General features: G+C 33.5%; 1 protein-coding gene across 1 annotated transcript in view; it reads left to right on the top strand.

Moving 5' to 3' along the window:
• The window catches only part of nAChRbeta1 (nicotinic acetylcholine receptor beta1), a 682,881-nt gene that overhangs the window by 404,872 nt on the left and 256,720 nt on the right, over window positions 1–21,289 (top strand). Inside the window, exon 3 of the mRNA XM_081748586.1 lies at window positions 4,093–4,137. Within this exon, the coding sequence (XP_081604712.1) occupies window positions 4,093–4,137 (45 nt within the window). The remainder of the gene's footprint in view (window positions 1–4,092; window positions 4,138–21,289) is intronic.

Here is a 21,289-nt window from a genome sequence, read left to right as displayed (position 1 = left end):
ATAAAGGTACTTGGTGAGTACTTCAAATTAAATGCTCGTAACCAAACTACCTCTAAAAATTGTTGCATGAATACCTTAGGATTCTGAAACATGTATTTTTGGATAGCGCACGTATTAATTCCTAAGTGAAGTCTTGACCCGACTACGGTAGATACCATAATTTTGGAGCTATGAACTTTTGAAGTTGATTTTTTCATGTTTTTGGCAGCCTATAACTCCGAAAAGGAGCATTTGTGCACGCAGGTTGGTCTATACTCTATGTCTTATTATGGTGTTAGGAATCACCTCCCAAACGTTGTCGGTATTGTTTTGAAACACCCTATAAAGAAAGCACTAATTACATCATCAATTTGACAATAATTAGTTACATCCTTGTAATACGTTTTAGTACCAAAGTTTAATATACTTATTATTTCCTTAGTTCATATATATATTAGTCAGTCAGTTGAGATAGTAATACTCTTTTCTCTTCCTCTGATAATTATACAATTTTTATGGTGCTATCATAGTTGTGACAACATTAGGCTATGAGGTAAAGTAACATGTCTTTAAAATAATTGACAATCACTTTATATCTCTCTTGGTATCCATGTTCGTAACAATTGAGATTATATTCCAATTGTTGTGTGAATAATTATGTTATTACCCAAGACAGTGAATTATCACAGTAGTGTGTTATTTATCGTGTTTATTAAGTTTCAAATCCCATTTGTAATGGGAGACTATAATAAATACAGACTAGATCAAAGACAAATCATCGATATGAAATAATGAAAAGTACAGAGGTCACAAATGATTCTACTGTAGAATCAGTCATCCAGTTAAGTGCTACACTTATTGATCACCGGGAAAATACTTGAATTTCTGAGTATCTTGATTAATAAGTTCTGATACATCCAATCAGAAAATAAGTTATATTCTTGACATTGTGTACTGGAATACAATATGTATCCTTCATTTAATCTTTTTTCCATTCTTCATTTTAATTTAAATCAATAATTAAGAACAACCCTATACTACTTAATGATAAGGTTCGCCATGCCACAATTTCTAAGATATATGGTCTACTACATAGATTTATAATAATCGATAATTTTAACAATAATGTGGCAAAGGAGTACACATTATTGTTATATGAAAGTACAATATTAGGCACATTACAAAATGTTATAATACACAGTACGACACCATCCCAATCTTTGTTTTCATTTTAATTTCTTTTCAGTTACTTTTTTCTTTTAAAATGACATATTTTTTTCTTATGATAAAATAATTTCTATACAATAAAAACAAATCTTAGTATTTTTAGTTTTTAAAATGAATCTTAATATCTTTTAGCTGAGGTGATTATTTCCCATTGTACAATTATGTCAATAATGGGACTGTTGCTTGTGTGAAGGTATTATTACTGATCTGTATAATTGTTATTGTCAACACACTTGATGAATTAACTGACGTTTTCTGCTTAATTTTCCCCATATTCAAGAGTAATTAGTTAATTTGGAACAATCAATGTTTTGTTTTAGTAGAGCATATCGTTACTACGATAAAAACAGTTAAGTGGCCTATTAGGGAAGCAGGGTGCAATTGCCCTCTAAGTTTGAGACACATACATTTTAATCAATAATATAATAATATACTGCTGATAAACGTAAAACTACTTATGTCGTGGTGAGCTTTGCCTACAAGCAAAATCCGAAATAATACTACTGCCTGTGGTATTAACATAATATCGCTTTCATTATACTCGTATAATATACTGCTTCCTTCAATCAGGTACCTAATGGTCAAGGAGATCTGTACAGATAGCGTGACAGTGTCTGATGATATTGTTAATTAATGTTGCTATGACAAAAGATATAGATATGAGTATGGCCCTTTATTTGTACATCCTCTACGTATCATTATATTTCACTTTAGAATTTCGACATAACATACTTCTCACGAATCAAAGATTAAACGTTATGGCATCTGCGAGCACTTATTTACTTCCCGAAGTTACTTCCTTTTCCATATGATTACAAAGATAAATATACAAAAACTTATATAAAAACAACCAAGTACAAAATGTAACTAGGTTCTGGTTTCGTCAAAAATACATCACTGTCCGTCCTGCATACTGAGTTTGATCGTAAAGGTCAAAAATACGTCCATTTGTAATTTTTGTCCTTTATCAAATACGATCAAATATGGCTAGTACTCTTTTACCTTGTGTAAATTTGGACTTCAATAAGGGGGCCATAGACCATATAACTTCCCTAGAATCCGCGTCTACATACAAGAAGCTCATAAAGTAATGAGAACTTTCACTGATTATTTTAACAGTGTCTTTGAATTATTAGAAAGCCAGCATGTGAGTAACCATTGTGGCAAATTTCAATTGTGTTTTATATGAAAAAGTAAACGCTGTTGCAAACTACCATCAAAATTTTCCACTACTTCGTAGCTTGTTATGTAAGCTGCCTGTATCAAACTGCTACTTTACTAATTTAATTTTATAGTTCTTAATTGCCTACTGTGTGTCTCAGATTGGTCTATCAATGCATTTATTTCATATATACACAGGTGTAAAGAGAAGGAAATGGAAATGGACAATATGCTCAGAATGGACCACTCCTTAGTTACGTTTCTGTCCTTGGTCCCAGTAGCATTATTTTAGATTTTGACAAGAGGGAGCAAGATTGTCCACTGATATAATAGTCACGTTTTATATTAACATATTAATATACAATTTATTAAAAATATGTTTCTCTCAAACTCAGGGTAGCAATTGACCCGTGCTCTTCCCAAATGATGCCCTTGCTTCATCGTAAAAAATATGTATGTCTTTCTACTTACAAAGAAAGTACTTGGGCTCGAACGGGTGAATACGCTCAAAAAGGCAGGCATGTGTAATGCTATCACCCCGGAAGTAAACAATGATATCTGTTTTTCTGTAAGATGTAAACGTCCGCAAGAGCTGGGCAAAGTATAGTACGTGCCATAAATACCGGGCGTTTATACTGTCTGACCCCGCACCATTTTTTGCAGAAAAGGGTTGGGTGAATAGAAAAATCGGTGAACACGTATCCCATTATTTTTAGGGGCGCACATTTTGAATGAAAAAGTTGTGTCCCAGGGTCCCTCGGAGGATCTCACACAGAGTCCAACCAAAATTTTTAAATGGTAAGGGGTAAAGTAGTATATCTTTAGAAAGGCATTGTGAAAAGAAACAAGATCAAGTAAGTCCCAAGTTTCTACGCTCACCCTGTACAAAATAGTAGACAGTCAAAATGTCAACACAGTTGTCATAAAAGAGTCTATGACCGCCATTTTTCATATGGTGCGCATACAGACTCGGGACTTGTTGCAGCTTGTTTCTTTTCACAATACCTTTCAAACGATACACTACTTCACCCACCTTAACATTTGAAAATTGTAAGATGGACCCTGCCTGGGACCCTACGGTGGCCCCTGGGGCAATACGTTTTCATTTAACATGGGTGTCCTAAAAAATAATGGGATACTTGTGCGATGTTATTTCAATCCACCCAAACGTTTCCGCAAAAATGGCCCGGGGTCAGACTTTATAGACGCCCTGTAATTATGGCACGTGCTCTACTTTACCGTGGGCTTGCGGACGTTTGCAGTATCTTGCAGAAAAGCGGACATCACTGTTTGCTTCCGGATTGCTAACATTACACATGCTTTTCTTTTTGTGTGTATTTACCCGTTCGTCCGCTAGTACTCAAGTACTATCCTTGTTAGTTTGTAACTTTAGGAGCTATTTATTGTATAACGCACTATTTTCTACTTTTACTTGTTCCGAGGTTTTCCCAGGCCTTATATCTTACGAAATAGCTGTCTTAACTCTGGTGGTTCTGTACAATGCCTAATACTGGACCTCTTGCTGCAACCATGAATATTCATTCCTTGTAAGATCTATGAAATATGTATACGTTGTTTCAGGTTTTTAACATTTTTGTTAAATAATGATGGTTGCTAAATCAATACAGTTTTACTTTGAAGTAAGTTCTAAACAACATAATTAAATAAATTGCTAGTTATTATTGTGATGTTTAAGTAATTGTATATATTCTTTCATTTTTACAGAACGAGAAGAATCAGATAATGAAGTCAAACGTATGGCTTCGTTTGGTGAGTACTTATATTTTAGATTTTTGAATTTTACCCTATCACTTATTTTAATGGATATACTGTATATTCAAGTCGACAAAAAGCATTGAAATGAAATGATGAAAGAAACTAGATAACTAGTACTTAAAAATTGATAATCATAATTATATGTAAATTAAAGTTTATTTCAGAGATTTAGGTTAATTTACAATTAACAAGTTAATAAATTAATTATGGATTGTTTCTCGCGACAGCCACAAAACATATTCATATACAATAGAGTCAAATGGATCATGTGTCTACATAAAAAATTACAAAAATCTTTATTCTTTCCTTTTCTTAAGAAAAATATATAATTTTCTCAGCTACCAGTCAACGTCCAACATACTACGTTATTTGAACTTCATAAAACTGTCATGTAAAGCCTTGTTCAGAAAAAAATGGCAATTCACTTCTTTTTTACAAGCCATATTTTCACAACCATACGTTGGAAATTTTAAGTATTTTCGCTTCACAAATTATCACAATTGGTGGAAAAATATTTATATTTCTTTCATTTAAATCTATCTGCAGACAAGAGTGCAAAGCCTCTTTTAAAGAGGGGTGCATGGCAGATGTCTTGAACACGGTTGTAGTATAAAAATCACAAAGAAATATAAAAAACTAATCTTACTTCAAAGAAAAAGATCTGTTTTTCTCCTTCATTTGAAATAATTATAAAAATATTTAGATCATTTGGTATCAAAGTGTTTTAACTCCAGAATTTATTTTTTTAAGGAGAGAACTTTGAAGTTCAGTATATCATGACAACTTAATATTTCTCTCGTGGTTACAGCCAAAAACATTTATTTTCTAATGCTAAAGTGAATCACTGTTCTCCCCTGAGAAATTTAAATTCTGGGGTTACACCACTTAGGATCTAACCAATCTATTTATAGGAACGTATGTTTAATGCAGGAGCTTCTAAAAGAAATGCTATTGACTGATATTTTCTGAATATTTCTGCTTATAAACAGTACAAATTCCTTTCTTATTCAAACTATTCACAAACATTGGTAGACTATGTATTGAGCAATTCGCGATATTTAAGGTCTAAGAAAAGACATCTGTTGATGCAAGTTAATTTCAATGGAGTTACATATTTGATTACCCAGTTTCCTCTCTTAGAGGTCACATTTCGTAAATCTCCAACTTATCGTCAGCCCCTAGGGTACATGGTAATACGAGTATTTATACAAAATTTGAAAGTTTTACATCTAATAGGTTCGAATATATGAACAACTGCAACAAAATTTCTGAGATCACCTTTTCCTTTTGTATTGGCTTAATCTCGTGAACTTCCGTCTTAACTGAAATCTAGGGTACAAATAGGTTATTTCCCATCCAACACAAATACATGCTAGCATGTGTAAAGAATGTAGCTCGAGGTACATTGGAATATACATGATAGGTACCAAAATAGAGAAATCATGTGAAATTCACATGAAGGGAGTAAGCTTATTTCCGGCCTAAGGTACGTGCCTGACACATATCTAGGAATATACCTGCTATCTTCATATCACGTACCGGGTATGTACTTGACACATATACTTGCATGTACCGGGACTGTACTAGGCATATGTCTGTGACTCTACCAGCTGTTACAAAGACGAGAGCGAAGCCAAGCCACAGGCTAATTGTATTATAATCCATAACAATTATGCATAATTTGGTATTTTCTTCTATTGAACATTTACTGTAATATTCAAAAGTTCGAACGCATAAGTGGTATGGAGAACATGTGAAATGAAAACAGGTCATGTACATACATTACTAAATATGTAAAACAATAGTCGTTGAACTTTCATATGTACGCGTAACTTACCTTGAAGAAACAGAAATTTTGTAGATGATGTTCTAATTTATTTTATGTTAATTAAACACAAACAGTACACACCTCACGATGAACTACCGCCTTCTTTCAAACCGCCTTTTTTCCTTGACTAACTGCATCTGGGTGGACGTAGAAAAACGTATGTCGCAATGCGAAGCCATGTACGTGCGATCGGGCCGTGGTACATGAGGTATGTCTAATTTGCGTTCCTCACATTCCAGCAAAGCATGTGAAATAGCTTTCAAGTGTCAGAAGTTCTTCGAAGAGTACTTACCTAGCGACACATGCTGGGAATATGAAATGTACAATCCTCAAGTGCCAGGTACGTAAACGATTGTTATGGAAGTTAAATGGTACGTGCATAGCAGGTACCTAGCTGGGTGGGTTCTACAAAATTTCAAGACCCTAATTATAGTAGTTTTGGACATCTAGTGATAAGTGTGTTAGTAGACTTATTTATTCATAGATCTGAAAGTTAAATCAAGATCTCTTCTTCCATTACAACTCATTACTATTGTCTAGGCGCATTTTATCCACCATAATAGCCGTATTTAAAACAGAAAATATTAGCTTTTAAAGTTCGTTAAAAAATAATGTATATTGAGAGATATCATATTTCAAACATTTCCAATTTTTCCGAAGGAAAAGGAAAAGGGTATTATTTCTGCCGGTTCAAAATTTCCGAAAAATTTGCAACATTGTATTTGAGATATATGATTTTACTTTTCTAATTACCCTTTTACGTTTTGTATGTGCAATATTGTTTGTAAGCTATACAGTCGTGACACAACTCTGAAATGATTCATATAACTCTGTGAATACAACTTACTCAATAAAGCTTTAAATGTGACACAGATATTTGGTTTTTTGTATGTTTATTCGTTTGGATTTAACACCTCTTTAAGTCACAAAGGCTACGCGTAGAATGTAAGCTATATGTACACTGACTGGGGATCGAGTCTGTGTCCCTCATGATACAAAGGTGAATAGATATTAATATCTTAATGGTTTAAAACGTCTCAAAATATCATTGTCAGGACCTAAATTATAACATGAAAATAAGGAATAACTTTAGCCCAAACCTAATACTTCTTGATTGTCTATACTGATCTGCTTGCTATTCATTCCATTTAACCTGAAGACGACTAAAACAAACTTTCTCCCCCAACACGGTCTCACTCGGCGTCTGATAACTCAAACATTTGTTTCGCTTATCACACTCAATGCTGGCAATAGAAATTCAGAATTATCCTAAATACTTATAAAATTTTACTTATAATTTTATAATAAGACTTTCATACTTACAAATAATTTATGATATCAATTTGTATTTTAGAAATAATTAACACATCTTTTAATATAGTTGTAAATATAATTGAACATTTGTCCTCTAATTAGTAGTCAAGATTGTGAGATGATATTGGGGTATCAAGTGATGACAGAATTGGTAATTGAAAGGGTATTTATTGCAATAATAAGATAATTTCATGTTAATTTAAATCCAAAAGTAAACACAATCTTTACAATAACAGTACAATTACATAGCAGGCACATGCCTATCATGTTCCCTCAGTACATGGGAATGTGCAAAGTATGTGCCTTATGTACCAATGAGAGAGAAATCACATGAATGGCAAGTGATAGTCATAGTCTATGTCCGCCCCTAGGCACATGCCTGACATTTATCTGGGGAATTTACCTAGTATGTTCTGGGTATGTTCTAGGTATGTTATTCCCCATACCGTAAGTGAAAATTACTCCCCAAATCGCCATTATGCGTACTTTCTTTACATTAAGATGAGTCTAAAAAGCACTTTAAAAAAGTACAAAAAAGTATCCTAGAGTGGGCGCGAACCACCAACCCTTTAATTACTAGGTGCATTAGGTGCATGCTCTTCCGACTTGGCCACGGAGACGATGAAGAAAACGTGGCTTGTAGAGGAATAATCATTGGAGTCTTTTTAATTTGGCTAATCAGAATGCTCTTGTAATTCTGTATATTCGACGATAACCGTTTGGGATCAGATAAAATCCGCTAGCCATGTAATTTTATAACAAAATGACGCGCGTCTTTATACTTTACTTTATGGTTCTTCCATATTCACTTTCAAATGATCGGCAACAGTTAGCATGTGAAACATACAATTCTTTATTCGTAACTACGTAAATAATTAACTGTTCACATATGTATGAAAAATTCATCTTAATTTTTATTCATCAGTTATGTTTTTTTTTTCTTCTAAATTCATCTCCCAAATTTGGCGCATTTGCTGCTTATTTTTCTAAGCGATTGTGTACTAGAAGGACAGAAAGTGGAGCAGAAAGCGTGAGAAACCGTTGCATGTTGCTACGCATGAGCAAATGTAAACAGGTGACTTTCATTTGTGCGTCGCTGTAAATATCAAATATGTGTCATAAGTATATGAAAAAGTATGCACCTAAAGGAAGTACCTCGAACATGAAAGATATGTCCCAAGTGACGACATAGAAAGATATGACTATCATAATGCGAAACTGAGCCAGGTATGTTAGATTTATGGTACATAGTCGCAAATATCAATTAGGTGTAACAAGCACCTAAAACTTTAGGTAGCTGAAGTACATACTTAGCACATGAATACCATGAGTACCAAGTGTCAGGTACCTAAAAAGTAGCTGTACACCTAAATGGTACATGCCTAGCACATCTTGTGCTGTTAGGGTATAGATAGAGTACCATAGCGTAGATATGATAGTGGCAGAACTTTAAATGATTTCTTGCTTTAAAAAACAAACTGGTCCCTAATAAACAAATGTTACCCTTTTAAATATCTCTTTTTAACTGCAGGACTGTAAAACTGCACGACATGATCTCACTTCCCTATATACACCATAAACGTAATGTGCTACAAAGAAATATACATTAGATAAATACATATTAAATAAATAACTGTACTACTGAATATATACATCCAATTTAATAGAAACGTTTGTAATTAGAAATATGTCGAATATCTAGGTTGGCAATAGTCAATCGGTAATAGCAGCGCCGGGCTGCTGGTAGTGAAGTGTTAGACAAAACTCCGTACTACGTGAAGAGCAGTAAAACAGCAGTGTGCAGAAAAATAACCAGACGATCATAGTGTAAAATGGACAACATCTTTCTATCCCAAAGAGGGCAAAATGTTGGCGCTCTGTTATGTGGTGCGAGCGTGACGAAAGAGGCAAATTTGTGTGGTGTGTCGTAAGGGATACTGTCCAAACTGATGACGACCTACAAAACTGGGCAAAACCATCGATGAAGAGACAATCACAGTCCTCCACGAGTTACATGACAGACCTACAGGGTCAGGTTGCACGGAAGAAACCGCTGATATAAACTCATTTTAGCACGACATTAATGGTGAGGTGAACATACAGCATAGGACTGCTGATACTTAAAACGTGTCATATGGTCGAATGAGTCATCATTCATCTTATTTCAAACCACGGGCAGTGTTTATGTGTTAAAGAATCTCAAAGAACTGTATAATCCCGAGTGTCTCTGCTCAAGTTTGAAACATGCGTGAGAGTCTGTGATGCTGTGAGCTGTAATATCCTGGTTTGTAGTACGTCCTGCGCTTAACGGTCATGTCACTGTCCATGATTGTGTCTCTATTTTAGGGGACCAGTAATCATGGTTATATATTTCCGGACAATGAAGCGAGACGCAGGATGATCTTGCTTGCATTCACACAGCTGTACTCTTTCGGCATGCTCTAGAAACATCGGGATGAAGTTGAAAACCTGCCCTGGCCCGACCAATCGAAGGGCCTAAACATAATTGAACATCTGCTGTCCGGTTTGGAGACATGAATTCAACGCAGATTTCCACCTCCATCCTCTATTATGGAACTAAGTAATGCACTGCATGCGGAACGTGTAATATTTCACATGTTACCATTCATGACCACTATGACTCCATTCCACATCGCATCAAAACCTTTCTGAGGTTGTAAGATGGTCCAACGTCATATTAACATGGTAAATAGTACTTTGTTTCAAGTGATCCATTAAATTGATAAGTATATCCGAGTTCTTTATGTATTCAGGTACTCAATCACTAGAAGATAACTTGGTTTGAATTTTGAAATAAAGGTAGACTATCGATAGGATTGGTTTACTTACAACCATTCCCTATTTCAAAATTAAAACATTATGAAATTAAAACAAATGAGTTCTTATTTGCAGAAGATCAATTTTAAAATATGAGACGAAGCTTGAATGTAGTTATTGTTGGTAGCAGGGGTTAATATTAGCTGAAAGGAATAGTAATGTCTTCTCAGTTACATCAAGTATAAACGAATTGGAGAGGAAATTTAGATTTTGAAAAACTGTAGCTTTTAAAAAAAAATTTCCGCCATTGACAACTCTAATAGCACAATTACATAGCAGACATATGCCTATCATGTTCCGTCAGATACATGGGAGTGTCGCCAGTATATGTCTTATGTACCTATGAGAGAAAAATCACATGGATGGCAAGTGATAATCACAGTGTATGTCTGCCCCTTTCACATGTCTGACATGTACCTGGGGAACATGCCTAATATGATCTAGATATGTTCTTGGCAAAAGAGAGTATAGTCCTCAGCACTTTAGGTACATTTCAGTCACATACAGAGCATATGTTTTGGCTGTTTAGTACATCCTATGCATGTGTCTGAAATCTAGCGTTTGTACTTGAAATACCTCAAAGAAATATACCTGACACTTGTCAAATGTACCCTTGTATATCGTATCCCCTTAAATAAGCAGTACCCTTGGTGAAATTGATAATTTTGAGCACGATCTTATTCTTTATCCCAAACTACGTAAATGATTAACTGATGCCATATGTATGAAAGATTGATCTTATTTTTTATTCATCAGTTATGTCATCTCTTTCTTCTAAATTCATATTCTAATTGCATTGACGCATTGATAAATTCTGAAATTGATGCATTTGTTGCTTCTAGTACACAACTGCTTAGAAAAAGAAGAAAATTTGGGAGATGAATTTACAAGAAAGAGATGACATAACTGATGAATAAAAAATAAGATGAATCTATCATACATATGTTATTAGTTAATTATTTACGAAGTTAGGGATAAAGAATAAGAACGTACTCAAAATTATCGGTTTCAAAAATAGTACGGATAGAACTTTACCATTTAATTTGAGATTCAAGATAAAGTTTCTACTATCTAGAGCAAACACGAAATCACGTGCATAGAGATCCCTCATCCTATTAAGCACTCAGCTACATCACATTACTTGTGTTGATACAAAATTACAAATTAACTATGACATACGTTACCAGAAAGTACAGTATGTTGTATGAAATTTAATAAATTATAATATTAATAATTCACGTAAAATATATTCTAATAATGTCAAAACTAAAAGATTGTAATGAATAACAAAATGTAACAGATAAATTTGTCAATGTAACTTAAAAGATTTGCTGAATTTTATTTCGCGCGAAATTGTAAGTAAAAGAGGTGTATTACTTTATTCGCATCATGTTTAAAATTATGGCTTTGTATGCTCAATGAGCTTTAAATTTTGAGTAATGAGGCATAATTATTATTTTTTATTTATTTTAAAAGTTCCATAATGAAACTGTCCTATACTTAGACAAGCTACTTAAATATGCGAATTGAACAAGTATAAGCTTTATATATATATTGTTATGTAGATACATTTTGTGGTACTAACTAATTTGCGTTTAAGTTCCGTAAATAAGTAAACATTTATAATTGAATGTTTGTGATAATAATTTAATTGCTATAAATGACAAATGCAAATACGGGAAATGATCAAATTATTTCCCCATCAATGCTATTGGTTTTATGAAACCTCTGTGATTAAATACTTTTTAATATATCTCTCACAATAATAAAACAAATATGTGCCAACAAAAGCCATATATTTTTCAGTTTTAATATTTGGCTCCATAGATGTATATTTAGAATTTTATTTATAATTATAGAACATAGAACGTTTAAATACGAAACAAATGTCTACCGTAACTTTTCACACAAATTTACAATAGATACCAAATCATAATATATATATATATATATATATATATATATATATATATATATATATATATATATATATATATATATATATATATATATATATATATATATATATCATTAATGCACTTTTCTTAAATAAGGCTTCCAACATTGTTACTACCTTACTATGATTTCGTCACTGTTATAATATGTTTCTTATTTGCACCCTTATTTTCATCATATATTCTATGAATAATCAAAGAAGAACATTAGTGCAATCCAATAGTATGATTAGAGAGATCGTTTCTGTTGCTTATGTACCTAGCAGTATTAAGAAAGTACTACAAAGCAAAATGAACAGAAATTTTGGAATATTGTGCATCCCGACGATTCGACTTCATAGGTCAAATTACAAACGAAAAAAAACAATACATCATATTAGGATTTAGGACTTAGATTTCTGGGCTTTCGGTGTCTGTGCCATTTAGCAAGTCACGAATATGGGATGACGTCCCTCGGCGAGCACACTATCCGGCGAAAGGGAAACAAGAAAGTATGGGGGAAGGAAGGGAGCGGAATTGGATCTATAAGTTAGGTACCAGCCCGGCATTTGCCTAATATGAATGAGGAAAACCTCATTCAGGATGGCTGACCTGAAAAAAAAAACTTTTTATACTTTTTCGACCAAATGCCCCCACTGGGAGTCGAACCCGGGACCTCTCGTACCGAAGGCGAGAGCGTTAGCGACTGGGTGCACATTCAAAGTAGGTATATCTTAATTTCAAATACTATGATCAACATATGATATATTTCTAACAAGGAGAAACAAAGTTACAAGGAATTGAAATTTACATATATTAAATTTTTCACAGAACTTTATTTCGAGAAAATTTTGAGATAAATTTCACATCTAATTACGTACATGGCTTCCAATAGGCATATAGATCATAATGCCGTTTACATCAAGATGATATTGTTCCTTCTTTGACTTAAGTAACTTGCCGAAAGGACAAGAAGAGGAACGTTAAGTATATCTGGCTTGATACGAGAAGCAAGCACTGGATCTTGAAACAAGCAGTCAGCGATATTTTCAATAGATCATCCGATAAGTGAGTAACTAAAGTACAGATAAGAAGTACAGGGATAACACATGAACATGTAGTTGTTCAAAGGTTTATGAATACTTACACAGAACAACAGGAGTACAAAGCTTCAATTGTAGATAGTCAATTATAATAAGTTTTGTTGTTTACCTAACTTATACACTGCAGATATCTCTTTTTACAAAATTGTCTTTTTCTTCTGTAACTCTAGACGGAAAAAGAAAAGGAATTGCGTTAATTCGATCTTTTATCTAAGAATTGCAAAACGTTAAAACTAGATCTAGGTCGACTCAGTTTTATCTACATTAGTCAATCCCTTTACATTCAGACTGTTTTGTCCGCCATTTTGGTAAGCGTATGCCATTTCGTGTACATAATAAATATAAACATAGGTTAAATTAGAATACAGAGAATACTAAATTGGGTAATAGTATACATGAGAGCCCCATGATCTGCGTTACTTCTGTGTTCTATTACCACTTCTACATAAAATACCATAAATTTTCTACGTAGTACAATAGTAAGAAGTATCCATGTGCACAAGACATGCGATATGCGTTAAATTCCCCCCTCCCCCCCACACACATAGTCATAGATAAAGTACAAGGGCACTACACATGCAGATATAAAGTACAGGTACGTTCTTTTTTATTTTCGTATCAGTCGATAAGTAAATAAAAGTCGCTTTGTTACCCTCTTTGTAAGTTCGTACATACTCAATGAATAATCCCTAAAAGTATGAGCGCCCTGCTCCTTCACGAACTGATGCAGCTTCGTGTATACTATATCCCTAAATTGTATAAGGTATAACTGTGATATCAAATTATCAGCATATGGTCATTTTTCCGATATATAGAACGTTGTTGAGATACATTTTAACTGAACCACAGTCAAAATTCCCGTTGTTCGTTGTCTAAAACAATAATAACTAAAAGTAAACAGTACATAACATAAAATAAAAATAAACTAAGAACATGTTTTAAAATAATAATATAATTTTGGAACGGTACTGGATTATTTTAAGTTAACCCAAAATTTAATTCCGTTACAATAATACCTTAAAAGTCTCAAGAGACACGAAAAAACTGTAAAATTTGATATACGTATTACTTAAAATGGCGCATAAGTGTGAAGTACTTATTTAAGCAGTTTTTCGAAATAAAAGCTTTACTTAAAAAGTCAAATTTTCAGTTTCCTGTAATTTCGTTAATATTACTTCTAAACTCGTCGTATTATGCTCATAGTACTATAAACTAAATTACTTTGGATATGCATTACTCCTTCAATCTCACTTATATTATTACTGTTGTAGAAGCAACCAAAATTGGGATATTTGATACTGTAGCGTCCTTAGTTTGAGGTGATTTTGATTTTAACGTCTCTTTCAGCAACGAGGCTATATGAGAAGCGGATCTGGAATTAACGTGGAATCCGAACCACATGAGCTCCCGCCGGGAATCGAACCCGGGCCTCCCACGCCAAAGGCGCGTACGCTAACCACTTAGCCACGAAGGAGCTTCCTTAGTTTGTAATACTGAATAATAAATGTAACACTACAAGTTTTCACTTGACATTTAGATCTGAAATATGTAATAACCTGATGTAGTACCATTTAAAATAATACAACTTTACGTTGGATTAACAACACTGTTAATCTTGTGGTATCACAGAATACGCCAGACAATGCATCTCTGCCAATATTTACACGGTACAAAATTTCAGCGTTTTCTGTCCATTAGTTCAAAAGTTACAAGGGCATATCAAGATAAATAGACTATTCTGTGTATAGGACACCCAGACTTCCCGGTTTAGCCGGGACAGTCGTGGATCCACATTGTGCCTTTTCTTCTGTCTCCGCTGGAATTGTTCGAAATTTCAAATGGCCCGTTTTCCCTTCAAAACATAATATCATCTTTGCGACAACTTAACATTTTTAAAAATCCCACTTTTATTAGACATCGATACTGAACTGATAGTAATAATGTATTATCTGTCACTCATTTTTGTGAGTGTTGGTCTATTATTTAATTAATTCTGATATTTCAGAAAGTACATAACTATAATTATAACATAAGTTTCCATAAAGTGCCTAGAAATATAGGAGGCCGACATTAGGTTCTACATGGTTCTTTCGTGCATGTAGCATCGTCATCATCAGCTTTCTTGATGTTCGTGTATTGTTTCCGTCGAAGGATAGAAACTTCTAGCTATTCACCTACGTTGTAATGTGAAACTTTTGTTATGTGTCTGTACATTCTACCATGAAGAAGCTTTTCAATGTGTGCATGTGATAATAGGTATGTGTGTGTGTACAAATAGCAGTTTTCTTTCTTTCCTTTCTGCTGATCATGATTTGTTCACTGAGCCTGTTGGGGTTGCATCGTATATTTTATTCTTTCTTTTGGTTTTCCTGGTACATGTCATTCATTTGGTTATTCTCTGTTGTTGGATACACATTCAAATAATTACCCATGCGATGACAAATCACAAAGCAAATAAAGAAAATTATGTATGTCCCGTTTCCTTTTCTTTGATGAAATTTTATGCAAATAAATTTGTCAGTGAACAATATATTTATTTAATTTTGAAATACAATCGTTTATAGACGGGAGTTCATATTTTGATATATTTCATTTATATTTCATGCATCCGTAAGCAATCTAACCCAGAGAGGCTCCATTTTTGCTGTTAAATGGATATTTTAAGTTGTGGAAAGATGAGATATCTGACTTAAGTTTAATCATATGACATTTTTGTATATGATCATTGAGTATAAGTAGCTTAGTAAGGCTGAATGTTTAATAATGATCACCCAGTGCCGATCATGATTGTATGCTCTTCAACGAGATAATTATCCAAGTGTAAAAATTCCTTCCATACACATATTTTCTTACTAATTACAGAGAGTTGTGCACTTTTTTGGTAAATCAGTAATAGTTTAGGCAAGCGTTATAGTGTGGTTTATTATACTATGAGATGATATCCGAAACATCGTGGACGAAAGAATTCGTTGTTTTGAATATTATTTTCATGAAAGAAGAATGTCATTGACATACAGGCAGGGCTGTAGTCGAGGGTACACGGTGAAATACACCATGCTTAATTTTAGTCATTAGAGTATCCCTTCTGCTTCCACACGTATAGTAGTTTGTTACTCTTGTTTCGTCTGTATTTGTTTGTTTGTTTACTTATTTTATTTGGCCATGACACCTATGACAAAGTGACTAATACAACTTTCTTTTCTATTCTATCCTTAACAACTGTTCAAGTACATTGATCAAGCGAAGAAAAATGTTTACTCGAAACGAGTAAATAGATTGGTTCCTTCTGTGTAATCATACCCATTTATGTTATTTATTTAAGGACAAGAAACTAGCATAAAATAGTTTAAGACAATCAAACAGTATTTGTATTGCAGCTTTTATATTTCTACCTACATCCACGGAATTATTAATACATAAGTTTTACAATCTTAATTCTTTTTTTTTTTTTTTTTTTTTTTTACATTCTTAAGTTCTCTCTATTGTCACAAATGTATTTTATCAGTTCATACGCTGTAAATATTTTAGGACTACAACTCTGCTTACAGGCTGCGGCAGAAATAACTCCCCTATTAGGAAAGCTAATAAATTTAAAACCAAAGAAGTTGGGAGCTCTTGTGATTCAGATCCCATACTAAGCTTTAGATTCAGATCTCATATAGTCTCGGTACTGAACGAGTTACTAAACTCCAAATCAACCTTTAAACAATAAGGGATATGGAAATTGTAATTTGTTTATTTATTTCTGAAAGTAAACAAAATGCAGTTTTAAATCAATGTGTTTTTAACAAAGCATCGCTCAAATGGTAACCTGTATTGTTGATACAAAGTTCGAAGTGGATGCAAAAATAAATGCTGCGTTACTGCCACTGACCTGTTATTTTCAACGATCATCTCAACAATCAAAGCACGATATTCTCCCGACTGAAAAAACACGCAAATCGCCAGAAGCGATGCATCTCTCAAATCAGAGTTTCTTCTACTGTACCCGGTACAAAATACAAAGCGGAAGCGCTGACAGAACGTAAAGGGCCTTCTTTTTTTAAGGGTTATAGGTTGTGATTCACAGCAATAGTTCACACCGATTTCAGCAATTTGATTTTTGAGTCATAATTCATCTATCACAAGAAATTCATTAATACAAATTACAGAAAATAAGATAATGGTAAATATGAAATTTACAACATCAAGATCACGATTTTTATCATAAACTTTCTTCAAATTTGTATTCCTAGATATTTTTTAATGTTTAGGGTGCTTCTTATTCCTGTGTAAATAATAAATAGCGTCATTTTAATAGCTTGATTCCCTACATATTCTAAATTTATATAATACGTATATACACTATCCATATAGTCAACACAATCATTACAGAGAATCCTACCCACTACAGAGAAATGTATGATTTAGCTAAGCAATTATTAAAATTACTCAGAAAAAACACATAGCCATTCTTTGTTTTCTTACGAGCTAATCTTTAATTATTTGACTGACATTTGACTCTAATTGCATGAAGTTAATTTGAAATACGAATGCTTTTTACAACCAAAAAAAAAATGGATAAACTTTCTCCAAAAAGAGATTAGGTTAAATGGGCTTACCGGTAATCATCTTGAATTGAAAAGGCCGTAAGCAAACTGATGTAATCTAAAGTATTGTGTTGTATATACTACTTGTATTATGTTCTATTGCTTAAAGGTCAAGCTTTATCTTATTCTAGAACAGTCTCGAAGAGTGGGATCGTGATAAATGTTGAAATGCTCTGTAAAGATAGGGTTTGCTGATCCCGCCTGTTCCTTCCCAAACTAAGCACTGGATGAAAACTAACAGGAAAAGGATTCTAAAATCATTAATTTGTTTGTTGTATTATCAGTGAATAAAACATCACAAACATCATACAATAGAGTAAAAAGATTAAAGCTATCATCTCTTGTGTTAATATAGTGATACAAAAACATAATAAATGTAGCGTTACTCTAATTAACACAAAAGCGTAGATGTTTCTGTCCTTATCTTTGAAGTGTTCTGTAGGAATGCTTTTTCCCGTTGTAGAGAGAATTAGTTCGGTTGTAAAATGTCCCTTGGGTATTTTTACAAAATGTTTTAAGCCCCAATAGCACGGTACATAAACACTGATTGATCCGAATTTATAACCTCCCATATTGCTCCATTGTAGTAATCTCTTCTTTTGCAACCAGATATTGTGCTGGTATTATAGTCATAATCACTGCTTCATTCTGTAATTTGTGGTTTCCGATAAGACCTATCAACTCTTTGTGTGCGCTTACGCATTTGTGACTGTTCATATGTATATTCACTTCTGTTCAACTTCCATACATACACAACGAGAAATCTGGCCTTACCTCTGCGGGCGATGAACTTGGACGTTGGATAATCACTCCACACTGCATCATGTGGTTTGTTTCGAGAGGAAGGGAGGCTTCTATTTGATAGACGGGGCTTCACGATTTCGCAGATCGTTGGTTCATCTCATCGTGTGACGTTTGAAACGCGATTTTCAACGAGCTTGTCGCTCAGATACCGCAGCGAAATTTCTCTCTTACTTCATCCATTACAATTCTCTCCCAGATCTACCGTGCTTTGCGCTATTCTCTCTCTCTCTCTCTCTCTCTCTCTCTCTCTCTCTCTGTTCATTCGGTTTTATTCCGCAGCCCTCTCCATCGCTTTTACATCAAAGAATTGATTAAACAGGCAATCACTAAGTTTTATTAGAATTTTTCTATGGAATCAATTCCATTAGAAGCACAATACGTTATAATAGAACAATGTGAGACCTGCGTTTGGAATATATTACTCCACTATTTTATCAAATTTATAATTACAGTACTATAAACTTATATTCAGGTGCCAAAGATCTTTAGTTTGGAATTAGACATAAAAATGTATGTAACAAAAACAAGAAAAATATATTAATTGTTAAAATTCCAATACTGTTTACCTATTTAATGGATTAAAATTATTAAAAGAGCACACAGTTTCCGATATTATGAAAATCAGTTTGAATTACTTGAAACATGTTGATTCATGCAGATACTGTATTTATTGCATTACACGTTGTCTTTGATTAAGCATCACAAAGCGCAATTCGTGCGATGATGTTTGGTTTCTAATGCACGAAATATAAAGAAGTTTATGTGGAGCTACAGTATGGAAGGTTGGAAAAAATCTTCTCGAAATTCCATCCCTTGATTTGGTTTTGAAATTATATCTCGCAAGGAACTTTCAGAGACACCAAATCTGTTGCAGCTATTCTCACTAATTTTCTCAGTAACAACGTATTCAATTTGCTGCTTTTATGTCATTTTCTGTCCAAGTTCTGTGAACTCCTTGCCTTGTTTTAATGTCGGCATAATATCAAAGTAGCCACTGTCACCTGCAACCAAGAAAGGAAATTTAGTTAGAACACTCCATCCCGTGTATTAAAGAACTGCAATATCTTGTCCAGTGTTACCCTCCTGTCCGTGGCTACTCGACACATAGTATTCAGAAGTAACATGTCCCATGCATAAACGCAGTCAAATATGTAATTGACAATACATAGAAGATTTGTTCTAGGGATGGACAATTTCTGAATTTTTACTTACCGGAACCCGGAAAGTAAAATCGGAAAAATTCCGGATTTCAGAAAAATCCGGATTTTTTCGAATTCCGGATTTTTTCCGGAATCTGGAAAGTGAAATTTCCGATTCTCATAAAAATTTCGGAATCCGGATTCCGGAAAAGTTTGGCCATCCCTAATTTGTTCAAACTCCAACTAGTACGCTGACATCTATTTTTTTTATTATTTAATAAGAAAAATGTATTTCAGAAAAGTGTTTCTACGGGTACAATGCACGGATACAATCACAAGGACTAGCAGAACGTCCACACTTCTTCACAGACAAATTCTACCGTTTGCACGTTCATTGGAGAACAAAGTCCTTCGTTTTTTTTTTTTTTTTTTTTTTTTTTTTTTTTTTTTTTTTTTTTGCTGATACAGTAGTTATAACGCGTACGGATATTTCGGAAATAACACTGCCCCGATGTTACTCAATCTCCAGGGTTACCCGATTTGCCGCTAAACCTTACAAACTTATAAGTTATTTTAACTAGTTGTCTAGTCTTAACGATAGAGTAATAATAATAGAATAAGTAAAGTTAACAATAGACCTAAAAATGAGTGCGCAAGTAATGTTACTTGTCATTTTTATGTAGCCTACCTAGGTACATTTCCGAAAATATTACTCCTGAAATTGTATTTTAATACTAAAATTTATTTATTATAATAAATAAAAATAAGATAAAATAAGTCCAAAATAATTTATCCCTTACTTCCTCTTTTAGAAATAGTTCACTCTTGTGAGTACATTTCCAGAAGGGTCATATATTTACACATCAACAAAGGTTCAGAAGAAAAATCTAATCCTTCTTGTACAAAGTTTACGTATCCTTTGATGAGACTAGTTGTAGTTTTGTATGGAAAAGGATAAAGAAAATTATCTGAGAGGGACGAAAAAAATAATAGGAAGTGCCAGTAAAATTAGAAGGGAGAAAAATAATATTGAACATATTTTAAAAGAACAGGTAAAACTAGTTGACACAAAATTGAGAAGAACCTCTATTATGACGGATGCTAATCAGTTAACCATCATACAGTTATACCTTTTGAAAGAAACTAGTCAGAAGATAAGCATAAGCGAATAATGCTAACCAACTGAAAGTATAAAGACAGTGGGAGGAAACGGAAGAACTCCAAAAACCCTACGAATATCATAAGGATACATGATCTGGGATCGAACAAGAGGCTTTCTACATTCAAAGGGAGCACTGTAAATGTGACTAAGATCATGATGACAGAAAGAGTTGAAGAAGAAGAAAATAGGCTATTATGCTATTAAAGAAGGCAATTCTTATGCCAAAAATGATACCCGAAAACTTGTCACTTTGTAAAACTTAATTCTCTATTGTTCATCTAATCGGATTTTTAATGTGGGTAAGGAGTGATAGTGGGATAATTGTTATAATAGAAAAGTCATATCAATAGCAAAACTAAACTTAAATAAAATGAAATCTTTCAATCTTACATCTTACAGTTATTTCCCATATGCTTAAAGAGATTTATAATTAAT

The sequence above is a fragment of the Thermobia domestica genome, chromosome 2 (assembly GCF_964235325.1).
Source record: "Thermobia domestica chromosome 2, izTheDome1.hap1.1, whole genome shotgun sequence".
In the NCBI taxonomy this organism is placed as follows: Eukaryota; Metazoa; Arthropoda; class Insecta; order Zygentoma; family Lepismatidae; genus Thermobia; species Thermobia domestica.
Note: the sequence above shows the minus strand (reverse complement) of the source record. Positions and strands in the feature narration are given on the sequence as shown.